Below are 27,535 nucleotides of genomic sequence, written 5' to 3'. Positions count from 1 at the left end.
TCCCTGACATAATCCAGGCTGTTAAAATGTGTTTCCAACTTTTCATAAAAACAACCTTTTATGGTCCAAACTGACAGTAATTGAAGAATCAATTTGCCCAAATACTGGAGGAGATCTCAAAGTAGGCTGCCACGGTTTACTGACATCACAAAATGTACTACAATGCAAAGCTATCAAGATTAATAATAACATAATTTTCACATTTTTCTACTGCTGATTAACTCAACATCATTAGGCTGAGGAGTGTCTCATATAAGGCACACATGTTAAAAGTAAAGGACACTGTCAGATTTGTAGGCCCAAAACTTGACCTACCTTTCATTTCTTTAAATCTGTTTGCAAAGTCCATGTAATTCTTTAAATGTGTTTTTCTTTTTTCAAAACAAATGCTTCAATTCTTTTTTCTGAAAAATACATCAATGCCAAAAAGCACAACACTTATCAATAACCCTATAATCACAAACCAACAGGAACATGAAATGGAGGAGAGCAGCCTGGCAAGAGAGTTTTCCTGTCACTGGGGATTCTTACAAGTGCAAAGATTAAATTAGGAAGAAAAATCCCTTGACAATATTCTTTTCAAAGAATTTGTGGTAAAAAACTTCCTTTGTACATTGTAAAACATCAAAGTGATTTACTTTTTTTACAAAATGCAAACTACTGAAAAATCTCATCAATATTTACAGAAACAAGACCTGAAAATGACAGGTTGGACATTCAACTAATTCATAGTCTTGCACATGTATAATGAGACTAACCCCTTTGGCATTTACCTTTATTTTATATTCTTACCTAGGTGTAAATTCAGTGAGAGCTGTCACTTATTTACCATAAACCCTCACAAAAATTTGTATTATTTTCAAAAATAAATGCTAATATTAATTCAAGGAAAGAATGAATTGTCAAAACAAACAAAAAATATCCCCCTCATAACATGAACACAGAAGCTGTTATGAATTACATTTGCCAATATGCACTATTAAAATTCCTACAAACCCCATACTTAAAAACCATATTTTAAGGTTTCTGACCTATCATGCATTTTTACATCTTGGACTGTTTTGGCAGGCTCATTGTTTTGTGCACCATGAACTCAAGTTCAAGACATTGAGATTCAAGGTACAGCAAAACTCTAAGGGCAGTCAATTAGAAATTTAAAATACAACTCAGGTACAAGGATCAGTGAAACGGATACAAGAAAAAAAAAAGAACATTTATCATCCTTCAGTATTGTGATATTCAGCATATTTAGATGCTGAATTTGCAACACAAAAATTTCATGATTCCACCAGAATCTGAGCCAACACTTTTTGCTGTTGCCTTCAAGATGAGCAGGATGCAATTTCCTATGATTTGGGATGCAGGATTGGAGGGAGGCACAGGAGAGAATACTTTAAAATAAAGAACACCAACAAGAGACAAAAAAGTGACAGCCACCCTCAGAAGACTGAATTATGCAGCAGATTAAATTTAATTTCCTTCTTTTCTCATCTCATTTAATGCTTCTAACTATATTTCTTGAGATTTTAGGAACCTGCTGCAAGGCTTATTAAAATTTAGAGGAACAATCCCAAACTGATTTTGAAAGTAACAAGATGGACTTCACAGTACACATGCAAAAGCAAACTGAGCAGAAGCTGCACTTAAAGCTCATGTGCAGCCCCTGGGGAAGTCCCCAGGGCTCAGAGGTTAATGCTGAGCACACTGGGACTTTACTGGAAGCACACAGTGGATAAATACTGCTGGTATCTATGCTTTTTATTTACCTGAACTCAGTAAGAACAAGTCATCTTCCTTCTTTTCTTTTTAATTTGCAGGAGACCAAGAAAAATACAAGTGGTTTCCTGTGCTGTGTTGACCCACTGATGTGCAGAGCAGTCACACCCAGCTGTACCCTCCTGTTAACTGTGAAGGCTGAAATGCACCCAGAGCTCTGCAGGACACTCCCAGCTCACTCCCTGACACAAACGTACACCCAACACCACCACTGTGTAATTACACCCCAGCCCACAGCCTCCCATGAGTGTAAGATTTCAGCACATTTCACTTCATTATTTCACTGCCTGTGAGAAATGAGCCTGGGCACCCAAGCAATCACTCCAGCAGACAACACAACAGCCTCAAAGTATTTGAGACAACTCTCTTGCTTGATTTTCCCTTTTGGTACAATCAAAACAAAATAAGCCAATGCCTTCTGCTCAGAAAATTCCAAATTCCCCTGCTGTTACTAGAACCTGAATCACGATTCCTCATTACTGTTCCATCTCACACAGCAAGTAAACTTGCCATTCTCAGGATATTATTCTGACAATCATGAGGACATGGGGTTTAGCTGTGGTTTTTAATAGTGATCCCTAACCAGTAGGGTTTTTTTTAATCTAGTAATTTTGCTCTTATTTGTCGAAAATCTGTCAATGTGCACGCAAAATCCTAAGTGCCTGTCAAGGTACAAAAACACAAACATCCCACAAGGCACATCTTGAAAGCCTTTGATCAGAAATAATGTTCCATTAAGGAGAAACAAAATAATCTGGCAACATTTTATATTACACATGTACTTCAAACATCAGTGTGAAGACTGGAAGTATTTCACATCTGTCAAAAAATTACTCAAATTACATATTTGCAGTATGCTGTAAAGATATGCCTAATCTTAACTAATACTATTCAAAATAAGACTGAAAACAGTATGAATCACACCTATTTAATGTAAAATAAACAAGCAGTAACAGCACTATGCACTGTGGTAAAATGTTTTAATTTTCCACCACCACTTAAAAAGCAAAACAAATGACAATATTCAGTAACAACTATATCAAGTACCAAACACAGAAAGTCTAAGTACCTGCAATAAAACACACTTAAAAAGCAATGTTGCAGCAGTGTTGTTTTCAAGTAACAGATATATGAAAGCAAACTCCAGAGAAAGGCAAAACATCATAAAGGACTGAGCTCTCCTTGGATGTGCAACATCTCAGTGCCTGTGCACAGTGAGTATTTATCTGTTTCAAATATGTTTAGCTTTATTAAGTAATAAGTGAGAGAAGAGGGAGGATAAATAAATTGGCAACAGTGGAGCTGTGCTAGTTGAGTTCACTTACATCAATCTCAGCTTCTGAGAAATTCTGGCTAAGGCTGCCAGCTCCTGTTAGTTATCCCACAGGTTTTACAGTGACAGTGGAATGCCCCTGTCCACACACACAGTGGCAAAAGCCACAAAAAACTGCTTGGTCACTTACAGGAATCACTGCAGTGAACTTGGGGATGGGACCTGCAAATTAAGACCCAACGAACTTGAGAATTACAACTCTCAGCAACCACATCTGCCCACAACTATGGACATCATCTCCCAGTTACTGATGGGGCAGCTTCTCCAAAATACAGAGCTGAAGGCATGAACCAAGCCTGCATTACAGTCATCCCCACAATGCACCATATGCTGGGTATGTATCAGAATATACCTCCACTTTCCCCTTCCCTCAGGACAGTGACCATGGAGCTGGTTGATTATGGCACCTGGGGGTTAACCCACCCTAACAAGCTCCCAAACTCTGGTTTAAAATACAACTGAGCTTATATTTCAGACCATAAATTTTATTGGTGGGTGGGTGTGACTTTAAAAAAAAAAGGCAGAAAATTCCTGCTGGCAGAAACTGGAAAAACAATCTGTTTCAACAACTGCACTAGGAGCAGAATGATTAACTCCCCGAGCCATTCCAGTAACAATACAGATCATGCCAAGACTTACTAAAACACTTTCCACGGAAGAAATGGTACTGGAGATTTTTAGAGCAATCCTGAGGATAAATAACACCAGACTAGACCAGGCTGGCCAAAGAGGATTGTGCTGCACATGAAGTGCATCAGTGGCCCTTATCCTCACTCCTTTTACCCATGTACTCAATAGAAAGCATGCAACCATTGCCATTCCATTTTAAATCAAGTTATCAGAACTAACATCTTGGCTGTAGTTTTGATAAAAGTTCAACAGCCACATAGTGTTAATTTAAAATGTAATTCCCTCAAGGAATGAGTCTTGATGTGCCCATGACATATTCATTTGAACTATGAAGGAAAAAAGAGAATGAATTTTTTTCCTCTCACCCAATAATGTTACTCTTCTAGCAAGTTATTTTATTCCAGCACGTTTGGGTTTTTGTTTGTTTTGCTTTACACCACTGCCTGAGCTGGAAATATTCTTTGAGAGAAAACACCACTTTTTAGCTTTGTCATTACAACTGCTTTCAGAGTATTAATTTCACATTATGTTTTAAAGACACTGCCAAGAATTTATTACAACATAAAATTTCTGAATGTAGCCTGTATTAATGGCTACACTCTGTGTTTTTCTCACATTTTAGATGCTGTACAGGAGTCTGTCTCTGAGAAAGAAACCAAATAATCCAAGTGGAGCCAACATCAAAGGCTTCTTTTATTCTGATCCCAAACACCAAAAGCAATTTCTCCAACAGCACACCTGTACTTTGACCCAAGAACGTTAAACTATTACCTGAGACACTCCTTATTTTCCTTATCAAAAAGTCTGAAGATAAGCAAGTGTGGGGCCTCGGATAACCAAATCATTTTCACAAGGTTTATTTTCTTTCTTAAGGTCAGGAGGACACTCAGATGACACTAAAAATAACAGTATGGAAATGTTTTACATTTTGAACACTGACCAAGTTCTTTGTAACTCCTTTTTTTTTATTTTGGGAAAGCATCAAATGTGACACATTATCCTCTCAGCTGCACATTATGATGCTGTGTGTCAGCAACCCTTACAGTGAAACAACAACAACAAAAATACTGTGACTTGTTTAGGGATGGGGAGAAGGGAGGAAAGCTGGAAACTTTAAAGCAGACAGCTAAAAACTTTAAAAAACAAGTATACATTTATATACACACATATACGTAGTCCAGACTGCTAAAATGAGCATATTTAAAACAGGACAATTCAACACAGCAGTAAGGATTCTGGTAAATAGGGGTAATAAAATCCCTCCAGTTACACTCCATTATGTTCTTCTGAAAACCAAAACAACTCTAACAAACACTGAACCTTTGCAAAGGGCTCCTTAAAGCATTTTTCTCTCTCCCTTTCTGGTTCCTCCCACAGCCCCTGACCTCTGCTGCTCTCTGTCAATATAAAGAAAATGGCTGATGATGATTACAAACTAGAGAACAGTGTAGTAGTAAAACTGAGAAAATTTGGAGTATAGTGAAATCAAAATCCTGCACCTCCCATCCAGGGTCCTCTGCAGCTTAAATAATCGAACTTAAATAAATAGCTTTTTCTGAAAAGATACTCATTTTGAAGGTAAGCAAACAGGATGTATAAAAATGACAAGCTCCCTGAGAACCAGCCAGTAACAACAGTCCAAGTGCCAAATAAAACAGGCAGTTTAAGGCAAAAGCCGGGTTTATGTTATCATGTTACATTTAATCATAATATAACCAAAGCACATGATGTAAGAGAGCTGTTCTACCGAGCTGTTCTTTAAGTAGAAATTTGAGTTTCAATTACAAAGGCTCTGGTCTCAACATCACAGTTAAAGCTGCACAGAAAAACAGTTCAAATTGGGAGTTATTTCCATGACTTGATGAGAGAAGCAAAATATTTCTTCCCACACATACCACATACTGAAGGGGTTTAGGGAAGGTTTTTCAACATTTAAAGCTCTTTCTGATGGTGAAAGTCAGAAATGTTTAAAAATTACCTATATTTGCATTTTTTTTACTAGGATTGATAGTTTCTTTTAGTCTCTGCAGTTTAACCGTTTTCAACTTGAAAAGGATCCGTTCACATGCACAAAAATGCTTTGCAGATCATTATAAATTTTTCAGGGCACAAATCATGTTGTGTCTCTGTAAATTGCATAAAACATTTATCAGTGCTAAAAAACCTCAGTAACAGGGGAAGGATTATAAAAGGAATTATTGAATCCATTATTAAGAGTTAGAGAATCTTAAGGCAAAAGGGTACTCATCACTCTTGACATGGATTTCTTGCCACGTTCTCTCTCTGACTCTGTATTTTTGGTGTGATCGAGCGCTTGTATTTTGGAAAATGCATTTACTATCACATTTCTCTGTAAATACAGTTAACATGACAGTTCATAGTTTTATTCTAGCCTGTGTGGTTCAGCATAAAAACAAACTTGCTCCAGCTCATGTGGCCGCCAATGTGCAGGCAGAGACATTTACAAAATCTGCCCACGGCACATCTGTGCATCACACAAATGTCATCTCCCCCTCTCACAGCGACAGCCTCAGACTTCTGCAGCGACACACTTTGGGAAAAACAGACAATTAGAAGAAATGGACCTCTTCTGAAATAAAATACAGACTGACAACAGTTGGAGAAGCAATTAAATTGGTCTGGTTTCCATTCGATCGGATGTAGAAAAAAAAAATCCCAAAATAAGAAACCTTACTCTGATTCTTCTAGGTTTTTGAAACCAGAAACAGGAGGGATGGCAGTAGCAGGATAAACAGCAGCATGCTGAAAAGGCTGCAGGAACACTCTATTTCTGCAAGCCAACAGGAAACACATTACTTTGAATTTTATCAAAGATAATCATCACTGAGTTCATGCAAAGTAAACTTGAAACTCATTTGGTTGCTTAGAAAGTGGACAAGGTATAGGGAAAGATGCTGGAAAACGAGTTTAACTGCTTCCTACTGACTGTGATTTCTGAAAAACTGGGAGAAAATGACAGCTGAGAGCTTACTCTGTGCAATACAACAGCTATCAGGTAACTCCCAGAAACCAAGAAACCATTATGACGATTTTCCAGAACATCACAGAAGAACATGAAGCTTGAATCCTTGAACTTGGGAATGAGGCAGAGTAACAGGTCTTCATAACAGGTTATTTTCCCTATTTTCTGGATATAAAGCAAACCAAATTTGTGCAGGTATATCACTGCAAAAGTAAAAAAACCAGCAGTTATTACTTCTGCTCCCTAACTTTGGTTACAGCCATGCTCCTTTTGCTTAGCAGGTATTTTGACAGCACAACAATTATTTCAGAAGAAACTGTAGCTTTTAAAACATTTTCATCAATCTTTTAATTCATTCTGTTCCTTTGGGTTGGGACTGTCAACCCACTTACAAAAGGAAGATGAAAAACAAGTGCTGAGAATAACAAATGAAATCTGAAAAATAGCTCTTAGTGACGAAAATTGTACATCCATGAGTAGCCCAGGTGAGAGCCATTTATTTCTTCTGCACTGTAAACCAGATTAAAATAAGGTACATTCAACCAGTGATTAGATAGGTGCTGGTCAATGAAGTTAATGCTTTAAGAAGAAATTCCACCTGTGCTCTTTTTTTTTTTTTGAATAATGAATTAGCCTTACTTCCTTTTGAAGTCTACACCATCACAATACATTGTGAAATGTGACCCTCAGGCTGAGATAAAATTCTCAATTTAATCAGAGCTATACATCCCTTAAAGCTTAAATTAAATGGTTCACATAAAGATAATTAAACTTTTATGTCAAAAATATTTAAAGGACAACATAACTAGTGGCTTAATTCTCTGGGAGGTCTGACAAGGACGCACAGTAGAATATGGGAGAGCTTTCCACCATATGGGAAGCCTTTGATTTCAGTGAGTAATCTACCCACTTCTGGATAAATGAATTTGAGAAGGGACACCAGCCACACTCAACATCTGGTTAAAGAATGAAAAATATCTAAGAAGAGGCTGTGCTGGTTACTGAAAGTTTAGTTCCAGAAAGAATATGAAAGAAGAGTTCAATCTACACCAGAAACTTTACAATTCAGTTTAGGGATTAAGTGAATTAATAGTGGGAGCTTTATCCTCAGCGTGGTTCTCTGCAGCCCTTCCTGGGCCAGGAGTGCCATCAGGCATTGCAGGGAGGGATGGGGAGGGGAAAAAAATCAAATTTAGTACATCCTGTCACCAGTTACTCTGCAGTACACTAAGACTGCTGTGGGATCCATTTTCTTTTTCAACAGATGTGTTGAGAGAATGAGGGTGGGGGCTTGAGGGGAGGAAGGAAAGGTTTTACTCTGCATGATGAGACAGTGTCACACAGGAAGCGCCAAGGCCCAGTGTCAAACTGCTTTTCACAGCTGCATTAGGATTAGTGAAAAATCTGGTCTGTAAACTGCTGGAAGAAGCCCTCATCTGCTGTACTCAACTCTCTCTACTTCCAAGAAAACCACTGGCAAGTAACTACAAGAACAGTTTTGGTAGAAGGGTTTGGCATGGAGCTAAATCTTTCTTTTCCACCAAAGTTATCTGAAGAACATATGAAATGCAAAAATAAGGGGATTGCACCTAGAGGGATTGGTTTGCTTTGTTTTAGTTCTGTTTTTTTAAACTGTCCAGAGGGAATGAACAATATGGTTGCTGAGTAATGCCATGACACTTGTAACATAGGACAAGTGGCATGAACAAAGTATTTCTAACCTGCAGGTCTGCAGTGCTTTCACTGAAATTTGTTAAATGCTGCACAGACTTATGGCTTTGAAATGGAACAGCGTGTACTTTAACTTAGAGAATAAAGAAAAAGCAGTTCAGAACTACACCCAAACAGGCCAGATGAACTGATTGTTTATTAAACATGTAAAATGGAGTTATGAGCAGTACCAATTGAATTTATTTGTTTTGCACACTCCCTAATAAATGGTTAGTGAAACAAAGTGTCTGAAGCCTGGAACAGGATGGAGAAGAATGAGCCAAAGTACACGAATTCAAATCTTATTTTTATTCTGCATATCCAATCTGCACAAAGATCTTCAGACAAAGGTCTGGAGCTGTTAGGAATGAGATTAAATCTCATCCTAAAGAACTTGAAAGCAACTACACTGGAAACAGAAATTCTGCAACTGCTCATAGCAGATCTTAAATTAGATAGTTACCAATAGTTAAAAGAGTATTTATTTAGATAGTTCCAAATCTCTATAAATATGAGCAAACACTAATAGCCTAACTACTCTGTGAAGATGTGTGACAGAGCTGTTTTTTCTCCAAGCAGCAGCTGCTGCAGGACACCATCACAGCACCATGAATACTGCTCCAATAACTGTAAAAGAAGCCCAGAATGTGACTTTTGCCAGCATCCAGGTACTTCAAGGAACTTCAAACTCCACTAACTAAAATCACAAAATATTAATGAAATTATTCCCTTACTTTTGTCAGTACTGATCAAAGCAAATTGCTTAACTATTTTCCTAGTGAAATGCAGTGAACTCTTAAAGCAAACAGGACACTCTGCCAATAATAATAAAAAAATAAAGAGCCATGTCAATAAATACATTAATGAAATGAAAATTAGGTTTTGTCATTTTGTCTTTTTAAGTGTTGGGTACTTTCTGAGCTTAAACTAAGTTTTGGTGTTAGTCTTTCACTGATTCTGCCAAGTTTTATGTATAAAAAACCTTATATGAAGTACTGTCTTTCTAATACAGTGCACATGATGCAGTATTTTTTTTTCTTCCTTTAAGAGTACATTTTTCCCTGTAAGACAGAAGATAATTTACCTTGCATTGGAAAGCATGCATGTATTAATGATGGGGAATGATGAGGAACATAAATAGTTTCCATTTTCACATTCAAAAACAAGTACCTGCAAATTAATGCTAAAAGCAACTGGCCTATACAGGAGCCCTGTTTCCATGCCAACTGATAACAGAAAGACATATAATTCAACAAAAAAATGAATAACCAACAAAACAAGAAAATAAAGAGCAAGTAGAAGTGCTGGAAATCAAGATTCTGACCATACCCAACTATTTTACAAGAATAGCAAAGAACACAACAATTAAATTGCAATTTAAGACAAGAATGGTGTGCAGCTAATGGCACTTCATCATTACAATACTTCTAAAAGCTGTCAGTCTCTAGTGAAGAAAAACAGGATCCAAAACACTTCTATTAAGAAGGAAGGAACATTTGCACAATTCTTATGGAGGTTTCATATGAAAGCACCCAGTTCCTTTCAGTGCACATCTTTCATTAGGATTTGAATTTTTGTCCTTAAGGCCTTGCTTTGCACCTCACTCACAGACTTGTTCTGGGGTCCTGCAATCAGTCAGCAGAGCTGGTTGCAAAGAGAGGCTGTTGCTACCTGAGTGTTCATTGCAAAATCAGGGAGATGAGAAATGAGCAGATATGTATCAGCACACAAGCAGCTCGCATGGCCATGTGCACATATTTATCTGATGTAATTAAATTTTTCTATGTGTATGAGCAAAATTCAGCTTCACAGCTGATAAAACTGCACTACCACTAACAGTATTACAGCAAACAAGGAAGTTCATTAAGTTCATAAATAAAATCATGGGATATACAGTCCACACATGTCAATTTTTACAGGGAAAAACCAGACTTCAAATTTAAGCAAGAAAACTTAGAAATACTGAATTGACAAAAATGCTACTGATCTAAATATAACCAGTTCTGGGATACTAACATTTACACACAATAAAACCAGCACTTTGAGTATATGTTCTTTAAACCTCAAGAAATAAATAACCCCAACTAAAAGGTCCATAAATCCTGTGTTCTAAATGAATACAAACTGAAGGCAGGACAATAAATTGCTGCTTCTTAGTACATCTTTATTTTATCAGGCAACAGTGCTTTTCTTCCTATTTAGCACTTAAAAACATATTAAAAGTCATTAGAGTTTTAAAACAGATAAAAATTATGGTTACAGAACTGGAAGTTGGAAACACCACCACTAATGCATTTCAGTCCATTTGAATTTTACTGTTTTGTTCCTTTCTGCATAAGTAGAGAATAGAAAATTGCAAGTGCTTGTATCCACCCAACTGACTTCATATTTATGTGAACACAGAGGTTGTTACATGACAGTGGGCCTAAACACTGCATGGAAAAATGCAAAGTTCACAGAAAATGAACTTTAGTTTCATTTACGAGCCTCAGTCTGCATAGGGACTTCAATGACATCAGTGGATGAAAGAAAATAATTATACAGCCATGTTCCAGCTTATCCAGATAGCATGAAAGATTAAGGGTTTCAGACTTTCTTCTTCTGTCTATTCAGAATTTACTAAGAACTGAATTTTTAGATGTGACAGTTGCTTGCTGCCCTTTTAAATAGGCATTGATTTTTCTAGGAAAAGCTTTGCCCTTTAAGGGTAATAAGTATACGTATTCCAGTAGAAAAGATCTAAGCTGAAAAGTTTTTAAGTCACCAACATTTTTTTTTAATAAAACCCATGCTCCCATCACAGCTCAGAAAACTATACAGTAAGCATTCAGAATCCCTGAAATTTTTTAGGTCTCACTACATTTCTCCAAACTTTCCCTAATGCTGGCCACAGCCAACTGACTGCATTTCTGCAGTTCTTGTACAAGCAGAAAATTCAGCTGTGTGGAGGGGCCAGGATTTCTGCATCTTTCTTCATGTATAAACTACTGCTTTTAGGCTTATATACTAAATTCCTGTGTGGGATCCTTATAGAAAAAAAAATAAAGAAAAATCTACACACAGGCCCAAGACACTAACTATTCCCAACTGATTAAACTCCATATGTAAAGTCATGTAGATCACAATTACTTTTCTAGCATTCCAACTCTTCAGAAACTCCTAAAGTACAAAGATATTAATTCCAACAGGGAAAAATATATTTTAATAAATCCCAATCAATGTGTAATATTACAGAAGTTACAAAACAGCAGCAGCAACTGAAAGCTGCCTGTGCTGGGGCTGGCTGACAGTACCTGCACTCCCAGCTCCACGCTTCCCTGACAATTAATTCCTGCTATGTTTTGGAAGGACTAGGAGTGACAAAGCTGAGTAAGATGAAAGGTCAGTTCAGCTTCTCACACCTTCACCTCTTTTTATCTATTGTCAAAGAGTCTCTTCTGTTCTACAAACACCTTTCTATTTTTTGGAGCCTTCTGAAAGTCAGTTTTATACTGATGACATCGTTTCACTACCATGGATGAAATCATCCACAGAGCGCACAGATTTTTCACACAGTACTGCCTTGGGCAAGATCTTAAAAGGCAACAGAGCAGAAGACTCCATGTTATTTAAATATGAAGAGAAGAACAATAATGAAATAAAGAAAAAAATAAATCATTTTCAACAGAGCAACAACTGGAAGGGCAAACAGCAACAATTTCATGTTCGGCAGCACTTCTTAGCCTTGGCCAGCACTGTCTGTTTATACAACTGAAAGAAAGAATGCTGCCCTGAACTTGCCCATTATCCCAGAGAAAAGGTATTGTGGGAATGTTAGCTTTCACCTGGCTAACTTCCAGATGCTGGCAGAAAAAACACTCTTTTAAAATTTTAGTCAACTGAAAAATACTTGACATTTTTCACATTTTACAATTATTCCAAGTTATGTATAAACTAACACAGGCCTTGAACTAAATCCATATAAAATGGTCATAGTAAGATGATGGACTGCTGTGCAAAAGAAAGAATTGAGGGCTCTCAGAGCCAAATCAAACAGCCACTACTGCATTACTCAAACCACAGCAGCTTTGCTGAAAGCAGGTACATTTCTAGAATAGCAGAAATGTTTGCAATGTCCATAAGAGCACTTGCTGACAATGAGAGCAGGAACTAAAATAAAGTGCCATCCCAATTTCAGGAATGCAGCCTGATGTTGTGAAGCTGAGCTGGCAATGTGTGACCAGTATGTTGTTTGAACCCTGCATTCTGTCATACAGGTAACAAGAGAGAAAAGCATCTTGCTATGCATCTAATTTCTGCATGGGAACCACGGCAGAAACTGCAACACAGAAAAACCATAGAATCATTTAGACTGGAAAATACCTCGCAACCTGACACTGTCAAGGCATCACTAAACAATGTCCCAAGTGCCACACCTACAGGTCTTTTAAGTATCTCCAGGACAGTGCCTCCACCACTGCCCTGGGTAGCCTGTTTAAATGCTTGACAACCTTTTCTGTGAAGGAATTTTTCCTCATATCCAGTCTAAATCTCATAATGTAGGTGTAAAGATAAGACCTCGCCTCGGCCTCCTTTTCTCCAGGATAAACAACTGGACACACTTCAGCACCTCAATGTATATTTTGTAGTGAGGGGCCCACAGGAACACAGGATTCAAGGTGAGGCCTCACCAGTGCTGAGTACAGAGGGACAATCAGTGCCCTGCTCCTGCTGGCCACACCACTGCTGATACAGCCCAGGATGCCACTGGCCTTCTTGGCCACCTGGCAACATTGTGGCTCCTGTTCAGCCGCCCTTGAGCAGAACCCCCAGGTCCTTTGCACCCTCTCTGCTCCCAGCCTGGAGCTGCAGGGGGCTGTTGTGACCCAAGGGGAGGACCTGGCACTTGGCCTTCTTGAACCTCAGACTCACTGATCCATCCTGCCCAGATCCCTCATGTCCCCCAGCAGGTCAACACTCACACCCAACTCAGTGTCATCTGTAGAGTGCCCTCAATCCCCTCACCCATCAATAAGAATATTAAATGGAACTGGAGAGAACCAAAGCACAGTAACTCCGGACTTGAGAAGACCCCAACAAAAAATGAGCAAAAATCCCCTTTCTGTTTTAAACAGAAGGCATTTTTCTTGCTCTTTTCCATCTGGCACTTCAAGTAGCTGTCTTTACTTAACAGTCATCTTGAAGTTTTTAATAAGTCGTACAATGTGCAAACTCAAACTGAAAGAAATTATCCCTTACTTCTTCTCTTCCAAAGTTCAACTGTTAAGTAAAAATAGCTCCCAATCACATCTCTGCTTTGCATCCCAGCAGGAGCAACGATACTCAGTGCTGACACACCATCCCCACATTCCAGTGCACAGCACATGGAGCTGCAGCCTCTTCACTCACCAGCACTCTGCTGGTTCATTTGCATGAGTGTCCTGTCAAGCTAATTGGCAAAACACAACTTCCCCATTCAAATATACAGGAGGGGTTTTTGCTGTTTGAAGAGGAAGAGCTTTATTGGTGGAAATTACATTTTTAATTTGGAGAAAGCAAGCCCTTCAGTCACAGTGGAATGTTTTGCACAGCACTGTGCTCAGTCAAGCCACAGGTTCTGTTTTTAATAAGTGCATTTACCTTAAGCCAGTTCACAAATGAAAGCTCACTGCCTCCCAAACTGTTTCTGTGTGGTAAAACAAGACACAAAAAGATCGACCAAGCACCTACTCAGAGCACCATTAACTGAAGAATCCTACTCTAATTTGGTGCCATGTCCAAGAGATCCCAGAGTGCCTTCCCAGGTAAGCTCACCATCATTTGCATGCACAGGATGCAGGGTGGGATGGGGCACAGAAAAATTAAGTCAATTATCCCAGGTCATTTCTGAGGCTTCTCACAAATGTGACAGAACCACCATGAGCATCTGGGCCATTCCACAGCAACTTGGGACATCTCTGCTCCCTTCTCTCTTCCAATTCCCCTGGCAATAATTAGACCACATTTGCCCTGAAAGTCAGAAGCTGCACCTGACTTTAGTACTCAACTAAGATTTTTAGTAACCAGAAACTTCTACAACAAAGAAAACAACAAAAAAAAATTAATTAAAAAAAAAACACCAAGAAAAAACCCCCCCAAAAAACCAACCAAAAACCACCCCAACCAATCAACCAAAAATCTTCAGGAAGGTGATTCAGTTCTCATGTAGGACATTAAATTCCTAACACAGGTCCTTCAGTGATGTTCCTTTTATAGAGAGGCACAAATCCCACACAAAGCAGCTGTATTTATGCTCAAGTGTGCTTCAAAACTAGAACACACATGCCTAACAATGTCATTGCAAAGTACAAAGTAATTTGGTTTTCCTGATTCCTAAATATCTTAATGCAAATGTGAAATAAGCTTAGTACACTTAGTGCCACTTTACTTACTTAAAAAGTTCAAACAGGCTTGCACTGCCCTAACTAACTCGATTTAAAATCATACTTAAGTAAATGCAAGCTCTTTCCCAGGTATTATATGGCTTCTTCACTTCTTTCACTATGCACTCCTGTGATCAAAGACATCTTAGATGTAACAGGAGAGGTTCTTCACTATTTATAAAAACAACCACTGTTTAATATTCTTTTTAGAATTAGTCTTCTAAAATGAAAACTAATTTTTATTAATTCTTATTAAAATCTGAGAGAGAAGTAGATGATTTTGACATCATTTTTTCCTGCACAAAAAAGAAAAATCCCCTTCTGCCAAAAAATCTTTAGGGCACTTCAATAGCTGCTGGAATTGTATAAATACTTCAGAATATTCATCATTTCTATGAGAGAATATCCCCAGGACAGCAAAAAACCCTAAATTTCATTTTCAATTTCATGGGAGGTTTGTTTTTTTTTCCCTGACTGTGGGTCTAAGAAAATAGTTTCTATTTCTGTATTTGTTAACAGATTTTTTTAATCTATTTTTTTTTAAACAAAGCCACAAAGCTCAGAAAAATCTCTAACAGAATTTAACAGACTTAAACAGTTCAGATGGAAGATGGTAGCAAAGTTATGAAAATCAATGCAAAACTGCAATATTCACAGTACTTCAAGTTCTCAATTACTGACTCCATGCAAGACATTCTTTTGTACTTTCTTAATTCAGAGGACTAAGAAAATAAGACTCATGATTTTGGAGAGTTCCCATAATCCTGAGTCTTTCAACTGAGTGGCAGAACTCGTTCCTCAACTGCAAGTAAGGAAACAAACCAATCTTTGAACAACATTTTGGTAGAAGCTTTATCCTGCAATAACTCAGGTTTAGTGTGGAGGATGCAGCCAGAATCCTTTAGATTTGTGAGCCCACTCCAACTCCCATCAATACCAACCAGCAGCTGAATAATTCACTGTCCTGCAGGATCCAAATCTGTTAAGACAGGAAAAGTTGTGCCTGCAGCTTGCTGTTCTCCTAATTCCTACTAAAAACCTTTTCTTTTTCTTTCTCTAAGGAGATGGTTCTCACTGCTGAATACACAAGGCTGGTTTTAAATATTAGATGGCTGCAGGGTGGTCACAAGACAAATGCCAAGAATATTTGCACACCTCTCTATTTACAGAAAGAAGGAAAATCATCTGGATTCAAAACACAAGATCTTATGAACAAAGACATGGTAAGACAAAGCCTTGAACACAAGTCTGCCAAATACAAACAACATACATAACCAGACCCAAAAGGCAATTGTGAAACCTTTCAAAACCATACAATACTATAGGAATTAAGTAAACTTCAAACTCCCCTGCAATACTCTCGTCATAGCTAATTTGTGATTTCCTGTACACTCAGTACTAACAGCACAATGGAGCCTCTATTGTGGGCCTCCTCCCACAAGCTTTTAAAAAATGCAAGACATTCTTTTTATCTAGACTGGCGTGGCTAAAATACATCGAGCTCTACACAGATAAAAGGTCATTTTAGACGCTGCTTCTGTTCATAAAACTAAAAAATAAAAATGTGCTGCCTGGTGGTGCTGAGTTTAAAGTTCACAAAGAAGCAGTGCTGTGGTGGCTGAACTGCTGACCACAGATCTCAGGCAGGGCAGATGAAGGAAGCTACTTTAATTTTAGGGTAACAAGAGAAGATTCCACATTGAGAACTCTGCAAATTCAACACAATTCAAATCAGCTTTGAGAGTATCACAGGAGGTGAAAAAAATAATGAAAATTTGACAGAATTCATGGGACAAAGAAACTGCGGTATTCACTGCCAATCTTGATTGAGGGTGAAGGCAGTAAGTCCTTTAGGTGCAAGTAACTAGTTTATGGAGGTACTAAAAATTGATATTAAATATGTTTTATCTTAAAGGGTCCTGAAAGCTAACACAAGCCAACCAAAATGAACAAGACTTTCTGCTGGTAGCAGAAATGAAAGACAATAATCCTGGCACGGGACAGGCTGAGAAAAAAGCACAACCAGCATAGACAGTATGCAGACACAGTATGCAGGAGAGAATTTGGTGGGGACAAAAATAAAACCTAAAATGCTGCAGTGGCTTTGATCAGCACCTTAATGACCTTTCTTAGTCAAAAAATAATGTGTTAAAATGGAATTAGCTGCCCAGCTCCAGCCAGCATGGGAACACCACACACAGAATACTGAATTACTCAAGATCACATCTCAGTAACCCTGATTATATGATGGGAAAATCAACGACATGAGAAAGGCTGTGATACACATTAATGCTGTTCACTGAAGCACCAGACACACATTAAGATGGTTGGTAGACCACAAATGTGAAAACGCTCATTACCCGGTTGAAAATAAACAGTTTAACATATCTGGTACAACACATTAAAGTGAAAAAATATTTAAGTATCAGTTTAAGAGTTTGGAGACTGGCTTGTGGTTATCTCTGCTAAACACTTTTGTCCTGCATGACTCTGCAAAGACTGAAGCTACGCACTCGGCAAGAGAGAAACTGGCTGCAACCATCTAATGAAATTTGACTCATCTGGGAATTATGATGAACTGCTCCACACAACTGCTTCTGCTAAGCCATACATTTTCCTTGCAGGATTGAGAGTGCTGCAAATATGCAAAAAGCACCATCAATTTTGGACTGTTTGGCTTAAAATAGAAGGTCAATTCTGAAAATTCATATTCAGGTAAAAATACCACAGAAGCCGATGGAAACTTTGCAATTATAAATTAAAGGTACAGGGATGTGCATCAATGGCACAGTCATTACCGTCTGTCAGCCCCCTGACTGTTGTCTCTAAGTCTGACTAAGAGCTCCCTGGGGCAGTTCTCTCTTCCTACAAACCCTCCTGCACATCAGCCCAATCCAACTGGAGAGCACACATCCTGGTACAGCTCCTTTCTGGCTCATTCTCCCAACTTCTGACTCATCCAAGTGCTATGATGACATTTTGCAGAGTGAAAAAAATCTATGTGTAGCAGCAGATGATGAAAATCCCCTGCAGTGCTGCTTCTCTCCTGGCTCTTTTCTGAGCTCTGCCTGGCCAGTGCACTGTCTGAGCACGCTGCAGGACAGCCCAGTGGCCACTGCCCTGCCTGGCCAGGCACACAGTGCACGCTCCTGCCAGAGGACAGGAACACAGCTCGATGGGAACGCAGCAGGGACAGCCTCGGAGACTCCCACTTGCCATTCCTGCTGTCATCACATGGCAGCCATGGGCTAATTTTCCTATTGATCATGTTTGGAGGGTGGGAGAGAAGAACAATCTGCCACATGGCAGCAGCAACAGCAGCGAGCCCAGCTTCCAGGGGCTCTGCCATGAGCAAAACTGAAAGCATGACCACTCTCTTCTGCTGCCCAAGAGCTCAGCTTTCCCAAATCACTCTCTGCTGTGCTTAGACCCTGCCCTGACTGCCCAACAACCTGTGGGTGAGGGTCTAGTCCCTTCTGCACAGCCCCAGACACGTTCAGGTAAATGTGCACAACGCTGGGCTGTCCACTGGGGGCTTCCCCCACTGCAGACACTTCTCACCTCAGAAGGTCACACGTGAACCAAGCACAGAAGGTGCCAAAGCAACGCCTGCTCTGAAAGGCAGCAGAAGTTGTGCTCTTGTCATGTTCTGCACGGCAGTGTGAGAATTCATTGCTATTAAAGCTTAGCACATCCTGCCAGGACAGAACTCCCACCCACCTCATGACAGGGTGTGTCTGTGTCCCACAGCAGAAGATGGAATCTATCAAGTAATACTGGTGCTGTTCAGGAAGACTGTTAGAGCACATCCAACAATACAGAGTCTGGACTGCACACAGCAATCTGGAACTGTGACTCAAGTCAAGTAAGAAATGTTTCCTTGCTTCCTTTTTTTTTTTTTTTTTTTGAGTTGGCATCAGAGCTCCCCTAAATAGACCAAAAGGAGAGGAGGGGTAACGTGGTGAGCTCTGGCACACAGGCAGAAAGCGTGAACAACTTTCACTGCAGGCTTATGTAACTTTGCTGGTGGTGACACAACCCGCTGAAGGGGGGTTTAGGCAGGGATAAGGGACATCCACTGACCTGTAAATAGAACTATTAAAATATGCCTTGAAATACCTCACATAAAGCAAAATTATATAATCACATTGCCTCGTGCTTTAATACTGAAACAACAAAGGATTCATATGCAACAGAAATGAAAGCTTTCTATTAATACCTCAACTTCAGAATTAGAGAATTAGCTGAACAATTGTCCCCAGTCCCAGCTTTTTCTGCTTTCTGCATAGGATCCCTTCTGGCTGACTACCCTGGAAAGTATACTGCAAAGAAGTTCCTCTAAAAGCCCCTTGAAAAACGCAGATATAAAAAAAAAAAAAAATGAAAATGCAAGGATAAGCAAAAGTCATCCAAAATAAATACCAGCATGAAACATGCTATTGTATTAGCTACACTTAATTCAAAGAAAAAAAAAATCAAACATTTCAATTATGTTGATTAGAAACAAACTGGATAATTAGTAAATAGAATAATAATATAGGAAACATTATATGTTTGAAATGAAGTGACAAAAATATTCCAGAAGAGAGAACAAGCTAATTCATAATCTTCCTCAAAAATTAATTTCTCATTCTGCTATAGCAAACATAAACACTTTTTTTTTGCACATCAAAAAACAATTAACCTATTCATCTAAGGCACAGATGTTTTTCAGGAAAGGTTTTTTTTAGAGCAACTTTTTTTATTTGGCATTTAAATTTACCGTGTGATTTATTTTTTTTATTATTATTATTTCATTACTGCTGGAACACCCATAGGGGTAAAGACCCAGGTTAAGGCAGGCATGCACCCCTGGGCTGTTTTCAGCAGGCAGAGCCTGAGGGTAGGGCTGGGGAATCCAGATCCTCCCATCCTGACACACCACAGATTGCAGCTACTGGGTGGCAGAAATTAGAGGAGCCCAGGGACTGCATTCTGTTCCTCAAGGAACCAGAGAGGTCTTGGGTCATGTTCAAAAACAATCTGAAGTTTTTACCCACTTCAACCACCAAACCAAAGCTGAACATCAAAGGGCTCCAAAAGCACCAAAAATGAGTCTAATCTGGGGACTCCCAGCACCTTTTTTGTGTCATGAACAATTTGGGATTCTCACTCCATTTCCCCTCCCCACAGCACACAAGGCCACACACCAGTTTCAGTCAGCCAACACTCGGATGCTGCCAGATTCCCAAAACACTCCTGACCATGTTAATCATTTGGGGAGATGGGCTGAGGATTGCTGTGCACTGGAAAAGATCCTGTCCTAATCACAGCTCCTAACCTAAACTGGCAGAGATCCTGTCCTAATCACAGCTCAGAGATCCTAAACCACAACTGGAAGTGCCGCCGCATTTCTCCAGCTCTCCCGGAGGAATACTGGTGAGGGAGCAAAGGGTTACATTTCAGCAGGAAACGTTAATTTTAGATTTATCTGCAACGCATGTTTTCCTGATCAATTCATAGACTAAAATGAATCATCATCTTTGCTCTTGAGGCAACAGGGGAGAAAGAGACCCAAAACTACAGCTGGGAATTTGTTTTCCTGAGCTGTAAATCCATTGCTTCTCTGTCTGGGAGTGAAAAAGCACGTGCAGCTAAGGAACTAAGGCTAAAGGGCTCTGTACTACAACTTTTATCCTCACCTTAAATTTTAGGACACGTATTAAAAGTGTAACTTCATCTCTACTCTCACACTAAATAAATAATTATGGGGGCAGGAGGTGAGGGAGCCTCAGAGGAGGCTGCTACACTGCTGCACTGCCAACTGCTCTGGGATTTGAAAGCTTGACACATGCTGGAGTATCACCTCATCAATGTTCCCAGCTGGCCTGGGAGGCAAAAACCTGACTACTACTCTTAAAGGCAGGTCTCACACACGAGCAGCCCAAGTGCTCCAGATAAGCTTCAAGAAATACAGTTGTACAAATGCATGGCACATAAGTCAAAACAAAATGGCAACAAGAACTTTTAGTCCAAAACATCAGCAGTTTCAAGTTTTAATTCTCTTATGTGAAATACCACTGTATTTCAGATAAGAGAATTAAAAATCATGTTGCTTCTCAGCATCTTTGCTTAAATGACATTAAAATCTGTGCCTTTGTACACACTCACTGCTGTTCAAATTGCTTTCTAGTAAAATAAGCTTTTTTACTTTTTTTTAAATATTTACAGTATCTACGTGAAATAAGGTACTTGGGGAGAACGTCAGTTTTCTCCCCAAAAGGGATGACCCAGCCTAGTCAGTGATCTACAGTAGATGTTCTTATTTGATAACAAGGGATTGACTTTATGTTTCAAAACGTTGGCAAGTGCACTACTGTATGTGCACGATAGCACTTCAGTGTGCAGCCCAATCCTAATCTCTCGGATCACGCTTTTGGCTAAGAGCTGCAACCCACTCTGTTTACACTGCAAATAAAACAATAGCTCTCAGAAATGGAGAGATTAATAAATTGAAGGATCACACATTTCTAACAAAGGGCAGACCCTTTTTTATCTTTATGATGCAGAAGGACAAGTCAAGAGGTAACCAAACTGACAAGCATAAGGGCACCTGTAATTTGTTTTATCATGCTATCAGAACTCCACAGGATGTCAGAGTATCACAGCATATACAATATTTACGTTTCTACACATAGTGTACTGTGTTCTCAGAAGCTGCATGCTCCAGCTATTCCTTAACCACATATGACAACACTCAACTGCAAAATTCACAAAGGTGACTGGAGGAGTTTCATTCCAAAATAGCAGTTTCATTGACTAAACTCTTCTACTGAGCATGACTACAGCATATCTCGGGATTACTACTATTTTATTTGCCAGGTCAGTAATGAAACAACACAGTCCCTGATGGAGAAACACTGAATCTCTGTTATTTGGGGGGTATGGGGGGTGTTTACAGAAAGACAGAGAACACACCCCCGACTCTGCATCAATTTACACCCTCAATGCCATCAAACAAACACAGAGAAGCTAAATTCACATCCCAAGTATTATTCTATATTAACAATGACAAAAATGAGGGAACAATTTAATTCCCCCGCTTTCTCTCATCTGTTTATCAATTGCAGCCACCTCATAAACACCCATTTCTTGTCCAGGCTGGAAAAGAGGCAGGTTGGGGGCAGAGGGTTATTTGTTCCCTTTTGGTTTGAAATACTCCAATGAATTGCCAATGGGCAAAATACTTTGTCACTACCTCACTCTGGGGATGGCTGACATAGTAATAAACTGAAGAGGATGCTATCTGCCAAACATTAAGGAATTCCAATATTGAAATCTTGCTGCCTTTGGGGGTCAATAAAGAGCAACATTACAAAAGACACTCAAGTTAGCAGTTTGGGCTGCTAATTTTACATGCCTGCTTCACCAACGCACAGCTAAAAATAGATAAAACAGATAAGAGCACAGAACAAAGAGATGCACTGGACAATTATCTTTCTGCTGGCAGTCTAATTTATACTCAGCTTTTTAACCCTTCTTTTTTATAAAAGAAAGAGATTTTCAAAGTATTATTTAATGCAATGTCAATATGAAATTATTAAAGAATGTTTTATTTTTCTTAGCATTTTCTTGCTCCCATCCTAGTGGGACAGAATAATGAGATTTAAAATATTTTAATAAGGGCATCAGGCTACTTGCCAAGGGGCTGGAATACTAAGTAAGAATATTTACATCTTTTAAGACCCTGGAGGAGGAATCAGTGCAATGGTCTTGAAACACGTACACACATCACAAATATGACAGTTAATTTTAATTTACTGGAAAAGAAAGTACACACTCACTTCAGTTTATTAGGCCTCATTATTTTCAATGAGGCTAAAGGGATGATTATCTTTAGCTGCTCTAACATGGCCTAAAAGCAAATAGTCTTCCTCATAAGGACAACACTTACTAAAATATAAGGCTCTGTGAAATTGTTCAATTTAACTTACAACAGGTGAGATTTTAAAAACCAGCACTGCTAACAATATTTTCTACCATTATTCTGTCCAGCTCGGTTCTATGACTTAAATCCTGACTTTTGAATTTAATTTTTAGAGGAAAACAAAGCAGCATAGCAGTCTGACTCATATCTGCACTGTAAACAGGCTTATTCTATGCTTTGTAGCCTTCTTTTGGTAACATTTGCTTACAGAATGATAATGTTTATAAACAGAATCGACATTCTGTCTCCTTATGTCTGGGGGCAAGAAAAAAAAATCACCTTCAGATTAACATGACAATTTATGCCCGGCAATCCTGGAGGCATCACCCTGTGCATATTATTCATGTTACCTTAAAAACAACACCATAAACGTAGGCTTCAAAAAAAAAAAAAAAAAGTAAGGGAATAAAAGAAACAGAGAAATTGAGATTTAGGGTGAATAGCCTTACCTCTGACACACAACCCGTCCGCAGCTCTGCCAAAACCATCCCACCAGCCAGGCCTTAAGCACTTTTTTACAGCAATAAAACGCCGCTTTTAAACTTCCTGTTTATCCAAACACCGGCCCAGCTTTCCCGCAGCTCGGAGCCGGCACCGCTCACCCCACGAGCGAAACCCAACACCCCAAAGCTGCCCTAGAGAACCCAACACCCCAAAGCTGCCCTAGAGAACCCAACACCCCAAAGCTGCCCTAGAGAACCCAACACCCCAAAGCTGCCAGGGCAATACCCCAACACCCCAAAGCTCCCGTGGCAGACCCAACACCCCAAAGCTCCCGTGAGGGACCCAACACCCCAAAGCTGCCCTAGAGAACCCAACACCCCAGAGCTGCCCTGGCGGAACCAACACCCCAGAGCCCTCTGGGGCGCAGCTTCAGCGCCCTTGGAGTTCGATACTTCGGGAGGACTCGAAACCCCCGCCCCTCCGCCTCTCGTTTTTATTTCCCTTTATGTTTTCACCCAACCTCAAAAAGCGGCCACCGGGCAAAGTTGCGCCGGCGCTGCGGCCGCCAGGGCAGCCCCGCAGCCCGCGGCGGGGCCCGGAGCGGCGGTGACGGGCACACAAAGCGCGGCGGCAGCGGCGGCCGCTCGTGTGTGTCCCCCCCTCCGCCCCGCTCCCCGCCCGCCCCGCACCGCGGCGAGCAGGCCGGATGGTTACCTAGAGGCAAGCCCTTGTTCAGGAGGTGCGAACTTCCCATGGAGGCGCCGCGCTCCGTCCGCGCCCGCCGCGGGGAGGAGGAGGACGGTGAGGACGAGGAGGATGCCGGGGGGCAGCGCCGCTCGGAGCCGCCGCGGCAGCCGCGGCATATGGCGGCCGCTCCGTGGGCGCCCCCGAACTGAGCGGCGCCTCGGTGCGCGCCCCCGCCGCCGGGCGCGTCCCCGCCACCGCCGCGCGCACGCGCGCCCGCCCGCCCCCGCGGGAGGGAGGGAGGGAGGGGCGGGGTGGGGCGGAGGGGGGGGGGGGCGTGGGGGGGAGCGGCCGCTGCCGCCGCCGCCGCCGCCGCGCCCCCCAGGCTCGATCTCTTGGTTCTAGGCGGGCTCCGAGACGAACGAGACAGCGGGGCGGGCGAGGCTGGCTCGGCCGCGCGCAGCGAAACCGGGACCTGCCCTGGGACGCGATGTCGCCACTGCTTTGTTTGGTTTTGTTCTGTTTTGTTCAAACTTCGGCAAAGTTAACGCCGACTGCGTTCACAGAGTCACGGAATGGGTCATTTTGGAAGGGATCACAGCGGGTCATCGAGTCCTACCTCCCTGGTCAAACGAGGTTTTCCCAGAGCGCGCGGCTCAGGATTGAGTCCAGACGGGTCTGGAAGATCTCCAGGGAGGGAAACTCCACACCCTCTCTGTGCAATGTATTCCGTGTGCAGTCACTGCACAGCAAAGAAGTTCCCCCGCACGTTCAGGTAGAACTTCTGCCCATCACTTTCTGCCCGTTCCTGCCATCCCCAAATATCAGCACTTCTGGTGTTTCGCTGTATTTGTGATCTGGCTAAGGCTTTTCCCTCACGAACTAACAGGAATGAAAACAAATCAAGCCATAACGCTGTAATTTTGCTCCCGGTAAGGGTCAGTGCCTCCTGCAGCTCCCCTGATCCGCCCTGAAGAGCCCCTGAACTAACCCCGCGGTCTCCGCAGGGTCGGAACCGCCGCGAGCGAGGGCAGCTCTTAGGGAAAGAGCAGCGAATTGCCCAAAGTCAATGAATCCAAGGCCGATTTCTTCCCCACGGGAACGCTCCCATCGCGCCCACGTGGCCGCGGTCCCTCGGGGTCACCCCGCGCCCGCCATGCCCTCCCCGCCCGAACAGCGGCGGCGGCGGCCGACGCGAACCAAAGTGGTGGCGGCGCCCCCGCGGCCGCTGGGTCGGCTGACGGCGGCCCCGCCCAGGCGCGGTGAGGGAGCGGCGGCCGCCATGGCCCTGCCGCCTTCTGCCCCGCGGCTTTTTTTCTCCAGAGCGCCCGGAGCTCCGCTCCAACCCTCCCAGAAACTTTCGCTCTACTGGCACAGCTGCCCCTTCCTCCTTGCCAGCCGCGGGCGGGAAGCGGAGCCGCGGCCGCTCGCTCGTCCGTCCCCACCCACAGCCCAGCCCAGCCCGGCAGCGAACGTCTCTTCTCTGGGTTTTTCCAGAAATAAAACGATCGTTTCCTGTCAGCAAACGGCCCCGGCATCCCTCAGGGACCCGGACCCTCTCGGATAAAGACAGACACTCCTGGGTAGCAAACAAGAGCAATTCACTGGGAGAACGGACAGGGCTGTCGATTTTTCCCCGGGGTTTTTTGGGAGTTGGTTTGCCTATGAGGGAAATATTTGAACCCAGAGGTTATGAAGGGTGGTTTCAGCCTCTGAGTTGTGTGGATTTCAGGAATCCGCTCAGGGCACAACTCAAGGATTTTAGCATAACAGGCAGCCTTCAGCAGCTTGGCTCCAGCTCCCTAAAAACTTGTTTTCCCCCATCATTTCCCAGGTAGTGTGTCCCTTTCATGGGATTATCCACCGGGATTGGGAGGTAGCTCCCAGGACAAGTTTATGCAGCCTCTGATTTATCTTCATTTTCCTCCTGTGTTCCTGGGAAAGCCTTTTGTGGCTCAGCACAGACGTCTCAGACATCCCTCAAAGAACAGCTTCCCTAAATTCTCACTGTGCATCACTAGGGCAGCATCTAGCCAAGCGCCTCATGTGGGGTTTGTATAAATAAATTTGGGTTTAATCACTTTAAAGTGGCTAACCACTTTATTGCCATTTATAGATGTTAGCAAAATATAAAAACACATACATATCAAAGCTCTAAGGAGAAAATAATTATTTTTTTTCTCCCTCACTGCTTCAGTTGCCATGTGGCAAAGTATCAGGAATGAGCATTAGGGGGGTCAAACACGCTTAAACCACAAGAGAAATATCTGTGAATACCAATATGGATATGAAAATCTCCAGAAAAAAAGAAATTACTAGAGGAAAAGGAAAAAATCAAAAATGAAATTAAGAATTCAGTTGCATTTTTTAATAGACATAAACAGATCCAGGCACTGAGACCATGTCCTCAGTGGGGTTACATGACTGGGCAAATGTTTAGATCTAAACTGGAACTGCTGCTTCGGGGAGGGAGGGGAGTGTGGCGCAAAATATTATGACAAGGGGAGTGCTCTAAGTGAGGATAAGTTGGCATGATGAACAGATGGAGGATTCAATAACAGGAGGTTATTAATACTGCAGTTTGGTATTCTCTACGCTACTTCGTGAAGGGATTCATATGCTTGCTCTTTTTCCTTTTCTGATTGTACACAGACCTAACAAATACACACGCTGTAGGTAACACGGGGCTCAGGTCCACCTGGCACACCCATCACTAGTTCATGCTTCCTGGGGAAAACATCCTGGGCTGGATCCTCAGCTGATGCTGACCGGACCAAGAGCGCTCCCTCCAGCAGCAGCAGCAAGCCCAGCTGCACCTGCTGAAGGAAAGAGGTTATCTGACCCCAAAGCCCCAGCCAAAAGGTCTCTGCACCCTGCTCGACAGCTGCCACGAGGCACCTGCTCTACAGAATAAACTATGCAGACTCTCAGGATGGAAAAGAACATGAAATAACTCAAGCAAAATGGAAGTTTCCCTTCAGAACACAATGCAGTGCTCTTTCTGCCTCAGAAAACTTCCCCAAATTCAGCCCCCCTCCCTTGCATGGCTGTCAGTGGCCTAGTTTTGGACTGGACATGAGAAAATCCAGCAGCAGAAGAGCTGACTTCAGCCAAGCCTCTGGTTTCCCCCACCCATTTTGCTTTCTCCAGCAGTCTCTGATCACCTCACACTCAGTTGTCATCTTCACAACTTTTACACCGTGGCTTACAGGGCTACAATACATCTTTCACAAAGCCTAACAATCCCCATCCTCTTACTGCATTTGGGCACTGCTGTTACTGCAATCTCTTCTTTCAACAGCAGTGTAACACAGCTGAGTGTCTTCTGTGCCCTGCACTAAGAATTATGGCATTTTTCAAAGCCCCCAAACTGTTTCTTGGCTTCTTATGAGTCAGCTGGAGGAGCACATGTGCTGCAGAGCAAATACATTGTTTTAAGTGTATCTGTTAACAGCCACATGTATAATTTAAGTACAAGTTTTATTCCCCTCAGAATGGGCAACCATAAGGGCATGACCTTGGGCTTTCACAAATTCGGTGCACTAGGGCACACTATCTTTAGCAGCTGTGACTTTGAAGATAGTGAAAGAGGAAGTTTTGCTGTCTTA

The 27,535-nt window shown here is 41.6% G+C and overlaps 1 protein-coding gene across 5 annotated transcripts in view; it reads right to left on the bottom strand.

Annotated features, from left to right (window-relative positions):
• CTBP1 (C-terminal binding protein 1) overlaps positions 1 to 27,535 on the bottom strand; it is a 182,988-nt gene that overhangs the window by 42,205 nt on the left and 113,248 nt on the right. The window contains exon 1 of one of the 5 annotated variants that reach the window (XM_036381729.2): positions 23,958 to 24,143. The exons of the other annotated variants lie outside the window; for them this stretch is intronic. Coding sequence (XP_036237622.1) covers positions 23,958 to 23,997 — 40 coding nt within the window. The 5' untranslated portion in view covers positions 23,998 to 24,143. Of the gene's footprint in view, positions 1 to 23,957; positions 24,144 to 27,535 lie in introns of those variants that run through there. 5 annotated transcript variants of the gene reach the window in all.

Source organism: Molothrus ater, chromosome 4, assembly GCF_012460135.2.
Source record: "Molothrus ater isolate BHLD 08-10-18 breed brown headed cowbird chromosome 4, BPBGC_Mater_1.1, whole genome shotgun sequence".
Classification (NCBI taxonomy): domain Eukaryota; kingdom Metazoa; phylum Chordata; class Aves; order Passeriformes; family Icteridae; genus Molothrus; species Molothrus ater.
Note: the sequence above shows the minus strand (reverse complement) of the source record. Positions and strands in the feature narration are given on the sequence as shown.